Source organism: Festucalex cinctus, chromosome 1 (genome assembly GCF_051991245.1).
Source record: "Festucalex cinctus isolate MCC-2025b chromosome 1, RoL_Fcin_1.0, whole genome shotgun sequence".
NCBI classification, from domain to species: domain Eukaryota; kingdom Metazoa; phylum Chordata; class Actinopteri; order Syngnathiformes; family Syngnathidae; genus Festucalex; species Festucalex cinctus.
In genome coordinates this window covers 44,656,211-44,675,331 of record NC_135411.1, presented here as the reverse complement: position 1 = coordinate 44,675,331, position 19,121 = coordinate 44,656,211, and the positions used below count along the sequence as shown (strand labels likewise).

Sequence of the window (19,121 nt, the reverse complement as noted above, 5' to 3'; positions counted from 1 at the left end):
TATTTTGGGGTAAAATTTATTGTAGGCCTATTCTACTGATCATAAAGAGATGCTCTTGGAATATGGAATGAATTTACGTATCTTCAAATTTGTATTCATGTAGGGTAAGGTTTGTATTACTTTATGAATGGCTACAACTGGATCCTCCTCCTTTACGTTCAAGGTTACGAACGGCACAAGATCAAGTATGTGTGATGGCTTTAAATGCCGCCCTAAATGTTTCTCCATTTTGTTGTTTATATTAATAGCCTATAAGTGTTTTTCATTCAAAATTAGTTATTATAACTTTATTATAACTGAGTGTTAGCGTGGTTTAGAGTCATGACCCAGTCACTACGTTCCAATTTAGACACTCGGATTACGACTCCGTTATAGTAGCCTACTTTTTTTCCTTCTTTTTTTTTTCGACACATTGTCATTGTTACATAAGTAATACGTAACGCCGTCTCTTATGTAGTTGCAAACGATATGACGACACGACACACATGAACTGAATCGATCTCTGCATAAACCAGTGTGACTGACACGCGCGTGTGAGTTGTGGGTGGTCACGCGCGCTGGGCTGGGGGCCAAGCGAACTGCGGGGGGGAGTGGCCCACTGTGTTGAGCGTTGCTCAGGGAAAACTTGGCATATAAGTGCAAAATGAGTGGTATAGTCACATGCAGCCAGTGTGTGACCTGAGGAATTCAACAGGTACCTATAGACATTTCTTGAGCCTTCGGCTGTGGAAGTGGCGTGCAATGTGAAAAGCACGACCTGCTTGCTTGAGATGGACAACTCAGTGGATTGCAGAATATAGTACATCATCATCTGGAATCTGTGAGATATTGGCTGATTCGGAAGGTAAGCATTCGCTTTAATTCGTATCGTATTTTTCATTGGGTCTTTACTTGGTTGATGAAGTCATGATTAAAAATTCAATTTTTACAGAATCTGTGGCTGTCTCTGTGAACACATGCAGTAAGTTGCTCATAGCTATATAAATCTTGCCTTGTGATCTCTAATATTACGTGTGAAAACTTACAGTGGTCCTACTGTGAGTAGTGATGCTGTGACCTGCTGATGCACTGTGAAGCCCTTCAGAGTTGTAAGAGCCTCTCAGTTTGAGTCAACTTTTCTATTCTGCATGAGCAAAGATTCTAGGTGACCTACTGCTATACCAGCAAATGTGTCAATTGAAAATGATTTGATTTCGTGTTTAGCTGAAAGCTTCAACCACCACAAAGTGTTTGTTTGTTTGTTTGTTTGACTCTTGTACTGTATCTCAGTAGATTGTACATTGACTGGATGACAACTCCAGGTTGTAGTCTGCCTTTTGCCCAAATCAAGCAGCTCTCAGCAAACATAAACAAGTTAATGAGATGGATGGATGGAATGTACACGTTCACCAAATGCTTTGGCAACACAATGTATGAAAAAGCTGTCTAAAAGTTTAATGTGTATGAGTCTGAGTGCAAAAGCACCATTTTCTATTGCTTGTAATTGTAGTCTGGAGAGGTGGGGGTACAACATTCACAGTCCGTCACACATATGGCCACAATGTTTAGTCTTTAGTTATCTTAATGTTTCTTGTCACAGTTCCCCCTAAATCTATCCTGTTTTCTTTTTACAGACAACCAAGAGTAGCATTCTTCACTCACCAGTATTTTCCCCAACATGAAGAAGCCTCTTCCTTTTCCTGGGTGGTTTAGGGCAGCGAGCCTGTGCTTATGTTTGGCTCACGCTGTCACATCTGCGGTCCTGACCAATTCCACACGACTGGAGTCCATCCTGGACAAGTACAGGGACAAGGACGAAGCGTGGTGGAAGGCCAGAACGAGAGGGAAGAGGGCCATCAGCGAGGGGGACATGCACCTCATTCTGGAGCTCCACAATAAGTTGCGTGGTCAGGTCCACCCTCCGGCCTCCAACATGGAGTACATGGTAAGTGCTTATTTGTTTTTCGTAGCTCTTTCACATAAACAACAGATGTTGTTTATGAGAATTTACTGTTTATGTAAATTTTGTTGGTAAGTTGCTTAAAATAAATTACACACTTGACAAATGTGTTTATATAGAAATAATCAAAATAATTTCCCTTCTCTTTCACGTCCTCTCTTCTTTCTCTTTCCCCTGATTTCACTTTTTGATCTACAGCCTCACAAACCTTCCCTCGCCCTCATTGACTTTCACTGTTCTCCTCTACCCCCATCCCTCCCAGCCCACTCCAAGCCCTTGGATGCCAATGTTATCTTTCATTTGATCCTCCATGCATCTCATTTGGGGTGCCACGGTGGTGAACCTATTTCAAGTCAGTCAAACCTTGCTGTTTGAAGTGCACGGCATGTTAGTTTAAATGTATGTTAGGTACACTAATCCACTGTTTCTTTCGTGCGGGATACTATTACTGTTGATAATGATGTGATTGGTAAGGGAGCTGCAAGGACCAAGTTCTTGGTTTTCATGTGGCAGGATTTGGAGGCCAAGGAGTTCTGCATGAACATCATTGTTACATGGAAGTGCACTGTATAGTACTGTATGCTGATGCAAAAGCAGCTCAGCATATGCCTTTGGGGCACTGTTAACCCCCCTCCCAGCAAATTCTGCAAAGAAAAAAAGCTTTTTTCTTAAGGATTCCCATAATCACTGTATTAATTGTATAAATTACCTCTTCACATATTAGCAGTGGTGGTCCTGACAGACGGCTAGAAGCTAGATTATTTCTTGAGAATCGAATGCCCGTTTGAATCAACACATAAACACATTTTCTCAAAATGATGACAGGTTATCTTGTCCCTGCACTTTGGGCTAGAGACAGGCTACAATACCCTCTGGATCGGTTCCAGATTCTATTGCAGTGATGCCCTTTTGAATGCAAATTAATAAATAATATTGTAGATGTTGGGCGGCATGGTGGTAAGTGGTTAGCACGTCCGCCTCACAGTACTGAGGATTCGGGTTCAGTCCAGGCTCCGGCCTTCCTGGGTGGAGTTTGCCTGTTCTCCCCGTGCCCGCGTGGGTCTTCTCCGGGTACTCTGGTCTCCTCCCACATTCCAAAGACATGCATGGCAGGTTAATTGGGTGCTCCAAATTGTCCCTACGTGTGCTTGTTTTCAGTGTGGATGGTTGTTCGTCTCTGTGTGCCCTGCGATTGGCTGGCAACCAATTCAAGGTGTACCCCGCCTACTGCCCGAAGCCGGCTGGGATAGGCTCCATCCCTTAACATATAGAAGCACACTCCTCACACATGACGTGATCCACACATGTGCAAGTACTACAAGTGAAGTAACAACAACAAAATATAACATAAAGTGGACACTCGTTCTGCTACTATGAACTTGTAAACTTCTTGTAAAAGCTACATAAAAATAGAATTGACTGGGTAAAGAAGACTACAGTGGGAGTATCATGACATCAACATAAGATAAATATCAAGGCTAAGATGCAGAATTAAGAAATTAGTGCCATTATTATATCGTTATCAGTGTTCACGAGCTTCCCAAACTAATCTTTCTTGAACTTTCTGAAACCAATTTTATTTAAAGTCGTATCGAAATAATTTCATGACAGAGATGTCTCTTCTTCTGATTACTTGTAACTTATGATTGGTATAAAGAAGAATTACAGTTTTCTACTAAACAACGTACATGTCCAATATAAGGCTGCTGTCATAAAAAAAATGCACCTAAAAAAACAGTTCATTTGAATAAGCACCCTTACTTCAGAAGTGTTGCCTTGGTAGGAACCTGGAGTTGGAACTTGCAAGTTGATGTCTAGCTATGAGGTGTTTCACACCGATGGGCAATTTAGAATCTTCAATTATTATGAAGATGCAAACTCCACACAGGAGAAAAACACACAAAAAAATACACAATTATATTGATCATATAGTAAATCTATACAAATTTCCAGCAAAAACACAATCTGAATATATCACAGAGGCCCCAGCAAATAGGATGCAAGTCGTGAGGTGGAGCGATGATGCCTAAATGTTCCCTTATATAAGTCCACTGGGTGTCTTTCATCTCTTTTGTAAAACTAGAACTAAAATAGGATGGTTTTTATTTATTTATTTATTTGTTTATTTATTTTTAATAACGAGGACCAAAGAGCAAACATCACCAGTGAATGGGCAACATTGTATTAGCCTAACCAGACATATGGAACACATTATGGTGACCAATCACGGCAGCTGTAATTCCAGGCATTATCCTGTTAGTTTTGACATGTGATTGCTGATATGCAACCAAACAGTGTTCTGCCCAACAGGATAGAACACTGCACCTATTTGACTCAATTGCATTAGACTTAACATGAATTGTTGAATTGCTCAGGACCCTATTAAAGGTAGTTTTGCTTTCATCAAAGTAAAGGTAAGTGAAGAGGCTTCAGGTATTATGGCACAAGTTATTGTTACATTACATTACATTTGACCGTAAAACAAAGACTCCTTTTTTCCACTTTTTTTTCTCAATTTGTGGAAAACTTAAAGAAAAGCTCTGAATCACTTGCGCAAACCTGCAAGTTGATGTGGTTGTGAGACTTATGTGCCTTTCATCCCAGCTGCCGGGTGTGTTTAATAGGAGAGCCCTAGTTTTGACTATACAGTGTTAAATTTGCAAGAGACTTGTGCAGCTTGACTAAGCTCTCCCCTGTGTATATACATACAGTACATTCAAACGCATCGTGAAAAATGATTTCTCAAACAAAACTTGAGTTGGTTGTCCTTTTCACAAATTGATCTAGAATGGCCTTTCAGTTCTATAAACCTGTATTACTGACTGATCTCAAAGGGGCTGTCTGCCGGTTTCACTTAGGAAAATGCACTTTTTAAATACAGGATTTAAACAAACAAACTACTTCTCAATTTATAGATATGGGCTTTTCATAACGTGTGGGGGTGATTTTGTCCTAACCCCCCCGTACGGATTTTTTTTTCACTCACTCATTCACACATGTAAGCTTCTGTGAGTGAGTGAGTGAGTGAGTGAAAAAATAAATAAATAAATAATCTGTGCGTGCTTTCAAATTGCCGTGGGAGTGACGTCACGCAGCTGACACCTTCGCCCGGCCCTGTTCGCGATGCGCCACCCCCCACTCTGCGATTGGCTGGAGGGGTGTAAACAGTGTCTCTCCACAGAAACGGCCCGCTGTTTACAAAACAAACACAAACTGGCAAAATACAGGCTGGGGGTTTAGGACAAAATCACCTCCACATGTTATAAAAAGCCCATATCTATAAATTGAGAAGTAGTTTGTTTGTTTAAATCCTGTATTTAAAAAGTGCATTTTCCTGAGTGAAACCGGCAGACAGCCCCTTTAATGACATGTTGACTCATTGTAGCCTTAATCTTGAACTAAATATCAGTTTGGTTTATCTGCCATTTCGTTCACACTCCTTTGTCTTTGGTGTTTGTGTTTACCAGGTGTGGGATTACGAGTTAGAGAGAAGCGCAGAGCACTGGGCCCATACCTGCCGATGGGAACACGGGCCGAGCTACATGTTGACTCAAATAGGCCAGAACCTTGGCGCACACTGGGGCAGGTCTGTATGTATCAATCTAACAGAAAATATCCGCAAAACAATCTCATCCATCATCCCTCCACCCACCCATTCTGAGTAGAGATGAATGGAGTAGGAGAGCAGGCATCAAACGTTTGGCAAGATACAAGACACTTATACCATTGGACAACTTTAGGATTTTTTTGTGAGGGAGAAAAAAAAATGTTATTGTAGGTACTGTCAACTCACTTCTAGCAAACATTCTACTTAACACAACACAAAACCAAGCAAGTACACAACAATAGCTCATTAAAATAAACTTTATTTCTATATCAGGTTGCTGAAATGTTCTGTACTCTGTTGAATTGCTTTTTGTCTAGTTCAACTTAAAAAAAGACAAATAATAAGGCAGACAGTGAGACAGAGCCAGATAATGGTAATTAATAATCGAACCAAGCAACCACTGTGGCTTGGCTTATAATATTATCTATGTATCATAAAGCTGTTTGATGCAGTCAAGACCTGGTCTCTCAATCTTCCACACCAGTTCTACCAATCATACTGCCAAAAGGACCTTGCTTTGTATACTGCAGCACAGTCATACTGGAATGGAATTTGGACTTAACCAAACTGTTTTCAACAAGTTGGAAGCATAAATTAAGAGGCTGAATGAAAGATTCAGGAGGAGCACATGCTGTAGGTAGCTACTCTTTATAATAAGTAATGGATTTATATAGTCTGCGATTGGCTGGCAACCAGTTCAGGGTGTAACCCGCCTACGGCCCGAAGCCAGCTGGGATAGGCTCCAGCACCCCCGCGACCCTTGTGAGGAGCAAGCGGTTAAGAAAATGGATAGATGGATGGATTTATATAGTGTACTGTATGTGTCATCTGCAATTGGCTGGCAACCAATTCAAGATATTGCCCAAAGTCTATTTACCAATTTGCCGTGTTGCTTCGAGTCAGCTGGGATAGGTTTCTGCTCATCTGTGGCTCTGATGACTCTGACTAAGTCGTATAGAAAAGTGATGGACTGCTGTGTCATATATTAATGGTCTTACACTGTCCAATGCTTTAAAAACCACACTTTAACAAGCACTCATCTATTTCTTGCCAATTAATACACTGGGCAAGATTACTGTAATACACAGACTTGAATGTACACTAGAGGCCCCAAATGGCTTTGAAAAACAAACAAAATAAACAACAAATTACAAATAATAAATGTTACTGAGCAGTGAGGATTTGTGACTCTTTCAAAAAAAAAAAAAAAAAAGCCCAAATGCCCATAGCTTCCAAATTGTACAAAGAATAAAACAATGCAATGAATGTGAAATAATTTGCAATCCAGATGTTTTTGTTTAAACTTGTACTATGGATACTTCATGTTAGTTAGTCAGGTTAGTATAGTTGTTGAAGATGATTATGTCTGAATTTCTTAATGTTATTATTTATATGGTGATTCATTGCATCTTTGCTCCTCCCCTCCCATAAGAGAATATTTAATTTATTTCATTATAAAAAATTATCAATTCCTTGGCTACTTGGTTACTGCCTGGTGTTGTCAATTTTGTAAACTTTCCTCAATGGAAATAAAGCATTTCATTTCCTATTCAGTGTGCATAATCAGGACTCCCTCAATATCTGTTTCATAATGTTATCGCAAAACTCAAGAATATCGTACATCACGTGGTTGTACTGCTTGCAGTCAGACAATGTACAAATTATATGGCCAGTAGCGTTCGCTCCTCCCAGAACAGCCGTATAACATTGTTATGGCATTTGTTGTAACTATTTTGTTTTACTGTAAAATGTGAACTGAGGCATCAGAAAATGGCCAAACTTTTGCTATGGTTCCAATGTCAATGACAATATGTTACGTTTCCCTTCAAACTGCCAATACTTCTTGCAATTCAATTCATTCTTTAAAATGACATAACTCTGTTCCCATGTTTTCTTTTTCATTCACTCATTTCAAAAATAAAATAATAATAATAATAATAATAATAATTATTATTATTATTATAATAATTATAATTATAATAATAATAATAATAATAATAATAATAATACTGCGATTGGCTGGCAACCAGTCCAGGGTGTCCCCCGCCTACTGCCCAGAGCCGGCTGAGATAGGCGCCAGCACCACCCGCGACCCTTGTGAGGAATAAGTGGTCAAGAAAATGGATGGATGGATAATAATAATAATAATAATAATAATAATAATGATAATAATAATAATGATAATAATAATAATAATAATTTGGGAATCCCAAATTCATGGCACCATTTAAAAGTCACTAAATGTATCTACTTTATATAGTGTATTTAGTTTTCATTGACATGGTTTTTCATGTGATGTGAGGTAAATGCATCATAAAACTGTCCATCTCCTCAGGGACCGTCCTCCCACCTACCACGTGCAGGCCTGGTATGATGAAGTGAGGTACTACAGCTATCCTTACTCGCAAGAGTGTAACCCACACTGCCCTTTTAGATGTTCAGGACCTGTTTGCACTCACTACACTCAGGTAATCACATTTGTCACACGTCACATTTACATGCCTGTCCAACCCTTTGGAGCAATTCAATCTAGTTTGAAAAATGGTCACACTATAGCTGCACTACAACACTGAAAACTTAAATAAACAAAAATATGGTTGAAAAATAATATAACTTAAACATTTGCTAACATGATGTATTTAGCCTCGTTTTGACTGTTTGTGTGAGGTCTTCCATATTTCTCTGTACTCTCTAATTTCCAGAGCCTCCTCTCAACCAGAGAACTTTTTTTTTTTTCTCAACAAAAAAGGAGAAAAATGTTAGTTTCACGTGGTAGCTACTCGAGGGCCTTTATTTATTTTGGCTGTCTAAATGTCTTTTCAGCTTAAATGCTGGTGGAGCTATACTGAGAGTCAAAACAAAACAAGAGACTGTGCCACTCCAAGAGTCCAGAAATGCTGTATATGAAATATTCACAAATTAGACCCATATGTGATGAGATCCATGTGATATATTTATTGTGTTCCATAATCTGCCAACAAGATGGCACATTGTATTGTCTGACAATACCACTGGATAATTAATACAAGGTTTCATATATTGAAGCCAAACACTACTGTAGGTATTTGCTTTGTTTGTATGTGCTTCATTTTCTAGTTGGTGTGGGCCACAAGCAATCGTATTGGCTGTGCCATCAACGTGTGTTACAACATGAACGTGTGGGGAATGATCTGGGCTAAAGCTGTTTATTTGGTCTGCAACTACTCACCACCGTAGGTTTTTCATTCAAAAAATAGGTGCATGATTTTCATGCCGGTGCAAGCCTTGTTTTGTCTGTTTGGGAATTTTAACTTGTCATTTTTGCTGTACAGCATATATTTTCTCACTTTATTTTTGGTAAGTTTATTTGTTTATTTTAGGGGAAACTGGTGGGGTCATGCTCCTTACAAGTATGGCACTCCATGCTCTGCTTGTCCAGCCAGCTACGCTGGAGGATGCAGGAACAATTTGTGCTACAAAGGTGGGTTAATAATACGGTTTGAAGGGCTGTAAATTTTCCAATATAACTCTAAACAGTTCCATTGGGGATTATTTTTTTTTTTTTTAAATGTTGGATGTATTCTTGTATGGGAATTAGGAATGTGAATTTACTCAAAACTGTGGTAGTTGGTACAAGCTGTACCGTATGTACATACATAAGTATGACCTTACTATTAGTACAAGTATCTCAGTATTTGTCACGTTTGGGGGGTCGGAGGCAGGACCCAAATGCAGGGGGGCAACAAAAACAAGGCAAGGCAGAAATGCAAGTAAAAAAAAAAAAAGGATTTAATTAACAAAAGGCAAACAAGGTACTCTTGCAACAAAAACAGCTGGGAAACAAGACATGGCATGGACAGCAACATGGGTTGACGAGACAGCAACAACAACAATGACTCAACATGAACTGAAAGAAAGCAGGGTAACTAAATACACATGGTAACGAGATAACAAGAGACACCTGGGTAAGACACAAGAGGCTTGGGGAGCTGATTGGTCTTCACACTGGGAAGGGAAGACACACTCAGGTGGACGTGGTTAGACATAACGAGACAAGGGAAGAAACAAGGAATACATGACAAATGCGCAAAAACACCAAAAGAAAACAAAATCCCACCATCACAGAACCAAAACATGACAGTATTTTGTTTGATGATGTTGAGAACCTAGTGAAGAAACTCAAACTAAAACTGGGTTTTTTATTCCGGAAAAAATGTTGTTTTTCTTTTGAGGTCAAAAAGCGTCTTGTCACTGCAACTTTTTTTTTTTTTTTTTTTTTAATCTGTTTTAGATTATGGAGATGTGTTGTATATGAATGCTTCAGATCAGTGTCTGAGTAAGATTGACCCTGTATATCATGCTGCTTTGAGATTTGTGACAAATTGTAGAGCCTTGACCCATCACTGTGAACTGTATTCTCGAGTGGGATGGCCTCCTTTGTCCACCAGGAGGTTGACTCACTGGTACATTTTTATTTACAAGGCCATGCTTGGATTGCTGCCCTCTTATATTTGTAATCTAGTCACATTTAGAAAGGTGTTGATTCTTATGGTCTACGTTCTAATGATTTTTTGTTGCTCTCTGTTCCATTTGCCCGCACTGAGCTGGGGAAAAGGCTTTGGTTTTCTCTGCCCCTCTGCATGGAACATGTTGCAAAAGGACTGGAAACTAACGGAACTTGTTTCATTGAACGATTTTAGATCCAGATTAAGAGCACTTGAGACGGCCTCATTGATTTGTAACTGTTTTATATCATTTGTATGTGATTGTAAGTGAAACTTTTATTTGTAACTGTAATGTAAACTGTTTTGCTGCCTCTTGGCCAGAACTCCCTTGAAAAAGAGGTTTTTAATCTCAACGGGACTATCCTGGTTAAATAAAGGTTAAATAAAAATAAGAATTAGAAAAAGCATGTGCAAATCAATAAAATTAAAATACATTTTAACATTGTTAATAAAACTTAAATTATTAATTTAACAATTACAACGGTGAATAAAATAAACATATATTTCACTGCAGCAAAATTGCTAATGAGGACAAAATTGCAGGGGGGGAATCCGCTAAAAAAAATTTCAAAATATGGTTCATTTTATGGCATGTTATCGACTTAATTGTGATTTTGTACATTTAACTTGTTGATTCCCATGTACTGTACACTTATTACTGTCGATCACCATGGGAAGATTCCAAATTTAACCATGTGATTTTATTTTACACCCCTAGTACTCAAACAGTCATGGTGAACTACAGATGAACATGCAAATGAGAAAAACATCTTTCAAATGCAGTGACAAAAGTTCCATGTAACACGGCAACTCTGTTTTCAGACGGAGGTGTTGAGAGGCGTCCCGCTCCAGAGACAGAGGAGACCAACTACATTGAACCCGAGCCAGATACAGGGAGAGAGAGAGAGGCCCAAAATCCAAACTCTTCACGACCCTCTGAGGACTTGGACAGAAACCAGGTGGTCATAAGCACCGAGCAGATGTGTAAGCAAGAATTCATGCGACTGAAAGAGAAACTTAGGAGACCATTACAGGAGGAGTTACAATGCAACTCATGGTCACATGATCTTACAGGCCAACAGATGGACTGTGACACGAAGTTGAGAGATCGTTGTAAAGGAACAACATGTAACAGGTACTGGCAAATGAATCTGCAACTAATTCACACTCAACAGTAAAATATATTCGCTGTTGTTTGATCCTACCTATAGATATGAGTGTCCACCCGGCTGCTTTGACAAACACGGAAAAGTAGTTGGGACTACGTCTTATGACATGGTAAATGATCACCAACAATGATACAGTATAATACTTATAACCTATAAGTAATACTTGTGTTATAAGTATATAACTTATATTACTTAAAGGTGCAGTCTGCCGGTTTGACTCTGGAAAAGGCACTTTTTAAATACAGGATTTAATCAAACAAACTACTTCTCAATTTACAGATCAGGGCTTGTCTTCATTTCTGTTGGTGATTTTCGCCCGGCCCCGTTTGCGACACACCACCCCCCGCCCTGCGATTGGCTAAACACTGTCTTTCAACATAAACGTCCCGCTGTTTACAAAACAAACACAAAATGGCAAAATACAGGCTGGGGGGGGGGGGGGGGGGGGTGGAGGTTTAGGACAAAATCACCACCAGAAATGAAGACAATCTGATCTGTAAATTGAGAAGTAGTTTGTTTGTTTAAATCCTATAGGCCTATTTAGAAAGTGCCTTTTCCATAGTGAAACCGGCAGACTGGGCCTTCAATAACCCGTAAGCAGTATTGTGACCCGTTTTGGGCTTTTTGATGGTTCTGACCAAGTCATTTCAAAATAAGATATGGCCTATGGGATTTAAACTACAACAGTGGCACGTGGTGGGAGATCATCTTAAATGTTTTGATGTTAGTTGTCTGTTTTGTAAACAACCCAGCAATCCAGTGTGTGTGGAGCTGCATTGCACGCTGGTGTTATTGACAATGATGGCGGATGGTTGGATGTGACTCGACTGGGTCGAAAACAAAACTTCACAAAATCATACAAGAATGGCATTCAATCAATAGGGTACGTTTCTGTTTTACTCATCAAAACAAATTGCTTGTTTGTCTGTGGTGTTGCCATGCAGTCCTTTCTTGAAATTTTCTTTCTTGTCACAGGAAGAACAGAAGTGCAAATTCCTTTAAAGTGCAGTCTGTGCCTGGTAGGACCCACTTGAGCACGTCTTCTGCAAAACATTGTTCTGTAAAGGAACTTCTCATTCTTCATTTTGTACTTATTGTCTTTCAGTTAAGGCGGTAGCGTGTGATACCACTGTGGCACTGTTCTGTCCCTTCAAGAAACCTGTGCGACATTGTCCAAGGTAACACATCTCTTGTGTAATTTGTATTTGATATTTTGGTAAAGACGGAAGGAAAATGTTCACAAATGATGTCTACTCTGAACATGACGATTCTGAAAAGATGACATTTAATAATTGTAAATGTTTGTTGGCTTTTACTTTAGGCTGTATTGTCCCAAGAATTGTCTCCATGAGAGTCAGGCCAGAGTCATTGGGAGTAAATATTACGCCGATGTAAGTTCATAATATTCTTTGCATACGGGCTATACAGTACTGTATTTTAAAAGTCAATTGTACAGCAGAACATCCATGGTCAAAAAAAATCTGATACTGGTCGAGCTGTTATTTGTTTGGATTTTAAAACATTCTTCAGTGGGAAATATTGGATTTGGAAATACAGTGTTCCCTCGTTTTCCGCTGGGGTTAGGTCCCAAAAAATACCCGCAATAAATCAATTCCGCGAAGTAGTTAGCTTTATGTTTTACAATTCTTATAAATGTTTTAAGGCTCTAAAATCCCCTACCACACAATTTAGACACTTTTCTCATTGAGGCATTTACATGTTCTCACATTTCTCTCTTGTTCGAACATTGATAATGTTCAAAACTTCATAAATTTTATAAAATGGGTATATTACTGCAAAAAAATATGCAAAATTGCACTTAAAAAAAATCCGCGATACAGCGAGACCGCGAAAAGTGAACCGCGTTATAGCGAGGGAAGACTGTAGTCGTAAACATCAAGAACAGCTTAATAAAAATATGGTCCCACAAAATGTGTTGTCCAGTTAACTATGTGAATACAATTGCATAAACAACAGAAATGTACTCCATAGTTGTAACAGCATGTGGGGACCAACAGATGTGAGAAAGAAAGAAAGAAAGAAAGAAAGAAAGAAAGAAAGAAAGAAAGAAAGAAAGAAAGAAAATCATGACCTGTGGCCAAATCAGCACATACAATACATTTCTGTAATACATAGATAATAATGAGCTCGAAAACATGTGACATGTATGTTGTGTCCAGCTGTACACACTTGAGCATGATGGGGGTTGCAGTTTATCCAGAATGCCACAATGCATATCAGAATGCTCCAATCTGAACAGCAGAGTATACAGTAGAACAAAATGTTGTTCAACCAAATAGTAATGTCCCATCTAATGCACAAACGATTCATCTCAGACCAAAACACAAGGCATATGGTCCATAGGGAATAGGATGACTTTGATTTTTCTTTGCCGCTTGCTTTATCTCTTTAGAAATCAAGTATCTGCCGAGCAGCCCTTCATGCTGGAGTAATCCAGAATGAATCTGGAGGTTACATCGATGTGATGCCAGTGGACCGCAGGAGGCAGTACAGCGGGAGTTCCCAAAATGGAATCACCTCAGAAAGGTATGAAGAGAAGTTCCTCTAACAGGTCGTGTTTTCTTCAGCTCTCTTCTTAATTATCTGTTATTCAGTTTCCAAGTCATCTCATTCAATCACCCCAAACCACAGACTCAAAATCAGACCAATAATTTGTATGCATGTACCCACCTTTATTTGTCAGATAAAATGTTCACTGCCTAAAGTTCCATGTTCAACTATGTTTGAAAATTGTTAAACATTCAATTGTAATAATCATATAAAATATTCGGACCAAGCCATACATTTATCTAATGTTTATCCTTGTTTTTCTGCAGTTTAATTAACCCGACGGGAGGAAAAGCCTTCAGAGTGTTTGCTGTCATCTGATATACAGTATACCACTCAAACATGTTCAAGGACACTCATCACTCAAGCTAGCCACCTTTCCTACAAAACACGCACACACGCGCACAAAACTGCGTTCTTCTGCCATTGATAGGAAACAAGGTGTAACACGACTTCGCTAAATTGAAATGTACTAAACTTAATCTGTTTTCATTACTAGCTTGGCAAAAAAAAAGGTTCTTCAATGACCTGGACCCATGAGTACTGTACTCCAGCCAGGCACAAGGAAAGCAAACTTGAGAAAGCCACCCACACTTTTGTAGCCAAAAACGTCTTGCTGTGAAGTAACAGTACAGTCCGCTGCTTCACCATTGCTACCCACACAGTTCCTTAAAATGCACTTTCATTTCGAAAGGCCAAAAACAACTCCACACGCATTTTAACTGGTCAAAATCCAGCACTTCAAAGACCTGATGTACCCCACTACGAAAGTTACCTATGATTGGACATGTAAATTTTTAGGGAGCAAATCTTCCAGGGCCAGTAAGGAACACTGCATTTGCTACTGACTTTTTATACATCGGGTCCATTTCACAAAGCAGGTTCAACAAACTCTGAGACTAACCCTGAACTGTGAGTTGACCTACCCTGAGATAGGAAACTGCGTTTTCAGTTCCAGGACAGCAGATTTGAGTTAGTTTGATCAAGTGACACGTGCATGTGAACTACCACTCTAAAAAGACCGCATCAATGGAGCCCCGATTTGACGAGTCACCCTGGCAACAGGGAAGAATAGGGTGCGTCCTCGTTTTTTACTGGAAATATGAATGCGATCATATGGCGAATTTGAACATGTCTTTAAAAAAAAAAAAGTGTAACACCGCAGCAGCTACAAAAGAGAGGGAGGCGACATGGGAGAACGTTGCTGCTCGGGTCAGTGCGTAAATTTAAATGTAGTGCTTTGCAATCACAATAACTTTAAATGGGAAACCTGAGGTTGGATCCCAAAACGCAGACTGGAAGTATGAAATAGGGCTATCTGTACATGCTAGTACATACTGTATCAAAATGTTGTAAATATCAATGAAATTTTAACTGTGTGCCAACTGCTTTTGCATTCATCATTCATTCTTCAAGTGTTGCCAGCTAAACTTCATGATACATTAGATAACTAGAACACTGCAACAGTCACACAAGTTAGAATATTCAGAAATGTGTTGATACTTTATTTTTTAATAATTATATTTTTGGTGTTTTACATTACAGCTATTATTTTATAGATCTGCATGTATATATGCACCACTGGCTGGCCAGGTATGCGCATGACCAAATTGCAATAAAATAACTTTGAGAGACATAAAAAGAAAGCTTGTGTGTTGTGTGTGTGTGTTTTTTTTTTCTAGTGCATCAACCAGCAATGTTGCGCTGATGTGGTGCTTTGGTCCTCAGTCCAAGCTATATAATGTATTATATCTTTCGAAATGAAAGGAACAACATTTTAAAATCATTAAATAAATGTATTTGTACTAAGGTTACGAAGAATGTATGTTGTTTTGTTTGCTGAGCTTTGCACAAGTCTTTCTAGTGTAGTATTTTCAAATGTACACAGAATGAATGACTTGTGAAGTCATGGAGTCAAGTTGAAGTGAAGTGAAGCCAAAGACGAATCTTTCAGAAGTTTTTGCCAAGCAAGGTGCAAATCATGAAATCAACAACTTGAGTTGACCTCTGATAGCTGGTTAATTCGTCACTTGACCACGCTTGACTACTTCCCCATTTAAAAGAATGGGAATGCCATTAATCCGTTTCAACCATTTGCAATGTGTATTTAAATGAGACTAATCGCACTCTAATATTCAAAGCTGGGAGCGCCAGTGAATTTTGACGTAAGGTGATAGCAACAGGGCTTTGAACAAACTCTCCTGAAGAAGAAAGGCAAGCATTGTCGTGTCGAACTTCACAAGAGCTTGCTGCAGAGGTGGCCATCGGTACGAGAATCCTGAAAACAACGACCATCTCTGTCATGAAACAGTCAGTCAATCGTCATGCCAGTCAAATACAAACATGCAGATATTTCAAGAGAATTTGTTTTTCAAATTTATAACTTCTTACGGGGCTAGAGTGCATTGAAAGTTTAATGCCCCTAAATTACCATTTCAACCAAATTTGTCACACTACTTAGCAAACTTCAAAACACTATTGTGGACGATATTAATACTGATGTGTTCAACAGTTCACAGTTCAAATGCTGCACACAAATAAAACCACTTGCTATGTATGCCAACATGCTCACTCTAAACCTGCTCCTTTTTGCCTCATATTGGATGCTGGCTGTGTCGTTCAGCTCAGGGTGCCCACACCCCACAGACTGGAATTTTTTTTAAAGCAAATTCTCCATGCCGATTGGCTATGTGATTTTTGATTATGTGGGTTTGTCTTAATCCCAACTTGAGCAAATGGGCTCATCTCCCACTCGCTGGTACAGTTAGGGTTAGGGTTGAGGTTGGACTATAGCCATCGTCTATAGCCTGCAAATCCCCGCTTGGCCGATGTCTTTTGGAGCAGATGCAGTGTTATTTTGTGTAGCACAATTTAACACACACAATTTACAAGAAGTGCCTTGTTAGTACATTTACAATATAGGCAAAAAAAACTGAACCAATCATCATATAAGTGGCATTTTTCCACCTTACAAGGCCCTCAAAGCACTTAACATCCAACTACCCATTGACCTACTGATGATGCACCAACTGGGGATTCAGTATCTTACTCAAGGATACTTCAATGTGGTCACAATGGCATGGGATCAAACCCACAACCTCTAGATTGGGAGACAACCACCATACCACTGAGCCATGCCACCTACAAAACCTCCTCCACCTCTTCCCTTTACAGAGGGCTGAACTTATGACACTGGCAGCTTATTTATGATTAAATGTTTGAGTTTTGAGTTTTAAATGTGAGTTTTTCCTTGTATGGAAATATCTGTATGCTACAAGAAATGTATATAGAAAATTAAATAGTACATGTTTACCAGCATACACTCTACACTCAAGCAAATTTTATTTTTAATGTAGTGATTGCAAATGCTAATAATTAATGTCTGTAAGTGTAAACGGTTAGGAAGCTGGGTGCCATGATGAAATTCTAGGCTTCTTGACAAGAAAGGAACCTCACCTCCTTGACTTTGATTTGATGTTTGAACTTAGCTCTTTATAACCTGATGTCTTTGAGTTTGCGAGTCATGCTACTTAGCAAACCGCCCCATACATTGAACACATCAGTAATTCTATGCCAGGGCCAAAGCCTTCAAAATACTTGCCCACAAACCAAACGTAACTATATTTTGTAATCACATCAGCTTTACCCGTCATGTCATTCCCTTAAATATTGTTAGTTACAGGCCTCGAGCACTCAACCCGCAAGATTTAAAGGCAATGAAATCTAAGGGGTCTTTTCATAGCATTTGAAGACATAGTCCTGGCTGTTATTTTGTGTAAATTTAACAACACACTCCTGTGTTACCACTGCCAGTTATAGCTATAAAACCATTTTGATTGAACATAGCAATTACAGGGGTGTTGTTATATGTTTGAAATTTGAGCACAGCTGGACATGCCTGACACACACCAAAGGGCGTGTGTGCGTGTGCACTTTTTTTTTTTTTTTTGCATGTGTAACTGTGAAGTACTATCTATACATGACTGGTACAATCATTCTCACGCTATTAAATTGGCTCCTAAGGCAGTCAACTCTTAGGTGGACACACACCATGTTTGTGGACTATCTGCGTACAGGTATTTTTGTGTGTATGCGTGGGGGTGTGTGCGTGTTGTGTGTGAGTAGTTGGTCATGTGGTTCCCTCAGTCCTCCACCACTTATACATTTGGACAATGTTTCTTTTCTTTTTCTTTTTTTTTTTTAAACATAGCAGCTGTGTTATGGTTGCGAAACATGGTAATCATATCCCTCAGCTGGGTTTTCTGTCGGATGAAATTTATTTATAACCTTTTCAGTTTACTTTCTCATGGTCCAAATTTGAATTGGAAGATACTCCAAACTCAAATGTCATAAAACGGTATTCCATTGAACCAAGGTCCATTTGAGATCAGTGAATGTTGTATTTACCTGTTTAGACTGTTTAATATTAGGTTTTTTTTTTTTGTTTTTTTACGAGCATGTCAAGAGATTAGGTGTCAGTGTTGCCTCTTTTTTTAAGCAGTGCATTTTATATATATATATATATATATATATATATATATATATATATATATATATATATATATATATGTTTGTATGTGATATATTAGCTGTACAATTAATTTTAGTAGCTCAAAAGCCTTTCGAACACATGCCCTAGCCATTTTACTTCAGCAACACTCTATACCTCCCATGTACTAAAGACACACTCACACTCATACTGATCCAAACGTCAATTCATGCTTTGGCAAGTCTCCCGTAGTCCTGTTTTGTTGGTAACCACATACACCGAACCAGTGCCAACAGAGTGTGGCAGAGGGTCACTGCATCCCGCAGACTCACAAAATTCACAAACTCTCTCCTTACACTCCACCCTCATCGCTTAGCCCTCTCTTTGCAGATTTGCCATCAAAATTTTCCACATTTGATAAAAATAGTAAGCAGACGGCCGGCCAAGCGGCCATGGTGCCCTTCAGTCACTTGCAGTCTGCTGAATTTACACAGCAATTACTGGACTTTTTTTTCTAGTATTAATACACATTATGCTTTATAAAACACAGTATGAGCTATTTATATGTTCTTATTCAAAGGACCTTTGACACACCAGTTTTGAGGCCTATATTTTTTTGTACAACTGAGAGAGGGCGTCCGGGGGAGAATAAACAAACTCACCTGTGTGTTTAAGGTGCTGATGGATTCCATACAAAGAAACATTGTATATACATCATATAAAAAATTAAAAAAATTAAAAAAAAAACTTATTTAATTTTATCCATTGACTTGTTTTGTGACATTATGATGAATGCTATTATTTCTGTTGCTACTATTCAATGGCAGAAGTAGCCCAGTCATTAGTCTCTTACAGCGCTATGGGG

At 39.0% G+C, this 19,121-nt stretch overlaps 1 protein-coding gene across 1 annotated transcript; it reads left to right on the top strand.

The window, feature by feature from the left end:
• The first annotated feature begins 510 nt into the window (after positions 1-510).
• LOC144030647 (cysteine-rich secretory protein LCCL domain-containing 1-like) lies at positions 511-15,407 on the top strand. The gene is made up of 16 exons (XM_077537109.1): positions 511-844; positions 932-961; positions 1,614-1,924; positions 5,407-5,525; positions 7,882-8,014; positions 8,643-8,758; positions 8,906-9,006; positions 10,853-11,014; positions 11,105-11,165; positions 11,242-11,308; positions 11,952-12,082; positions 12,175-12,218; positions 12,305-12,377; positions 12,521-12,590; positions 13,613-13,746; positions 14,037-15,407. The coding sequence occupies exons 3-16, from the start codon at positions 1,658-1,660 to the stop codon at positions 14,086-14,088; spliced, it is 1,530 nt and encodes a 509-aa protein (XP_077393235.1). The 5' UTR covers positions 511-844; positions 932-961; positions 1,614-1,657; the 3' UTR covers positions 14,089-15,407.
• The last annotated feature ends 3,714 nt before the right edge of the window (positions 15,408-19,121 follow it).

Coding starts and splice junctions, on each gene's coding strand:
- LOC144030647 (XM_077537109.1), top strand. CDS start 1,658: ATGAAGAAGCCTCTTCCTTTTCCTGGGTGGTTTAGGGCAGCGAGCCTG. Junction 8,759..8,905: donor GTCTGCAACTACTCACCACC/GTAGGTTTTTCA, acceptor TGTTTATTTTAG/GGGAAACTGGTGGGGTCATG. Junction 13,747..14,036: donor AATGGAATCACCTCAGAAAG/GTATGAAGAGAA, acceptor GTTTTTCTGCAG/TTTAATTAACCCGACGGGAG.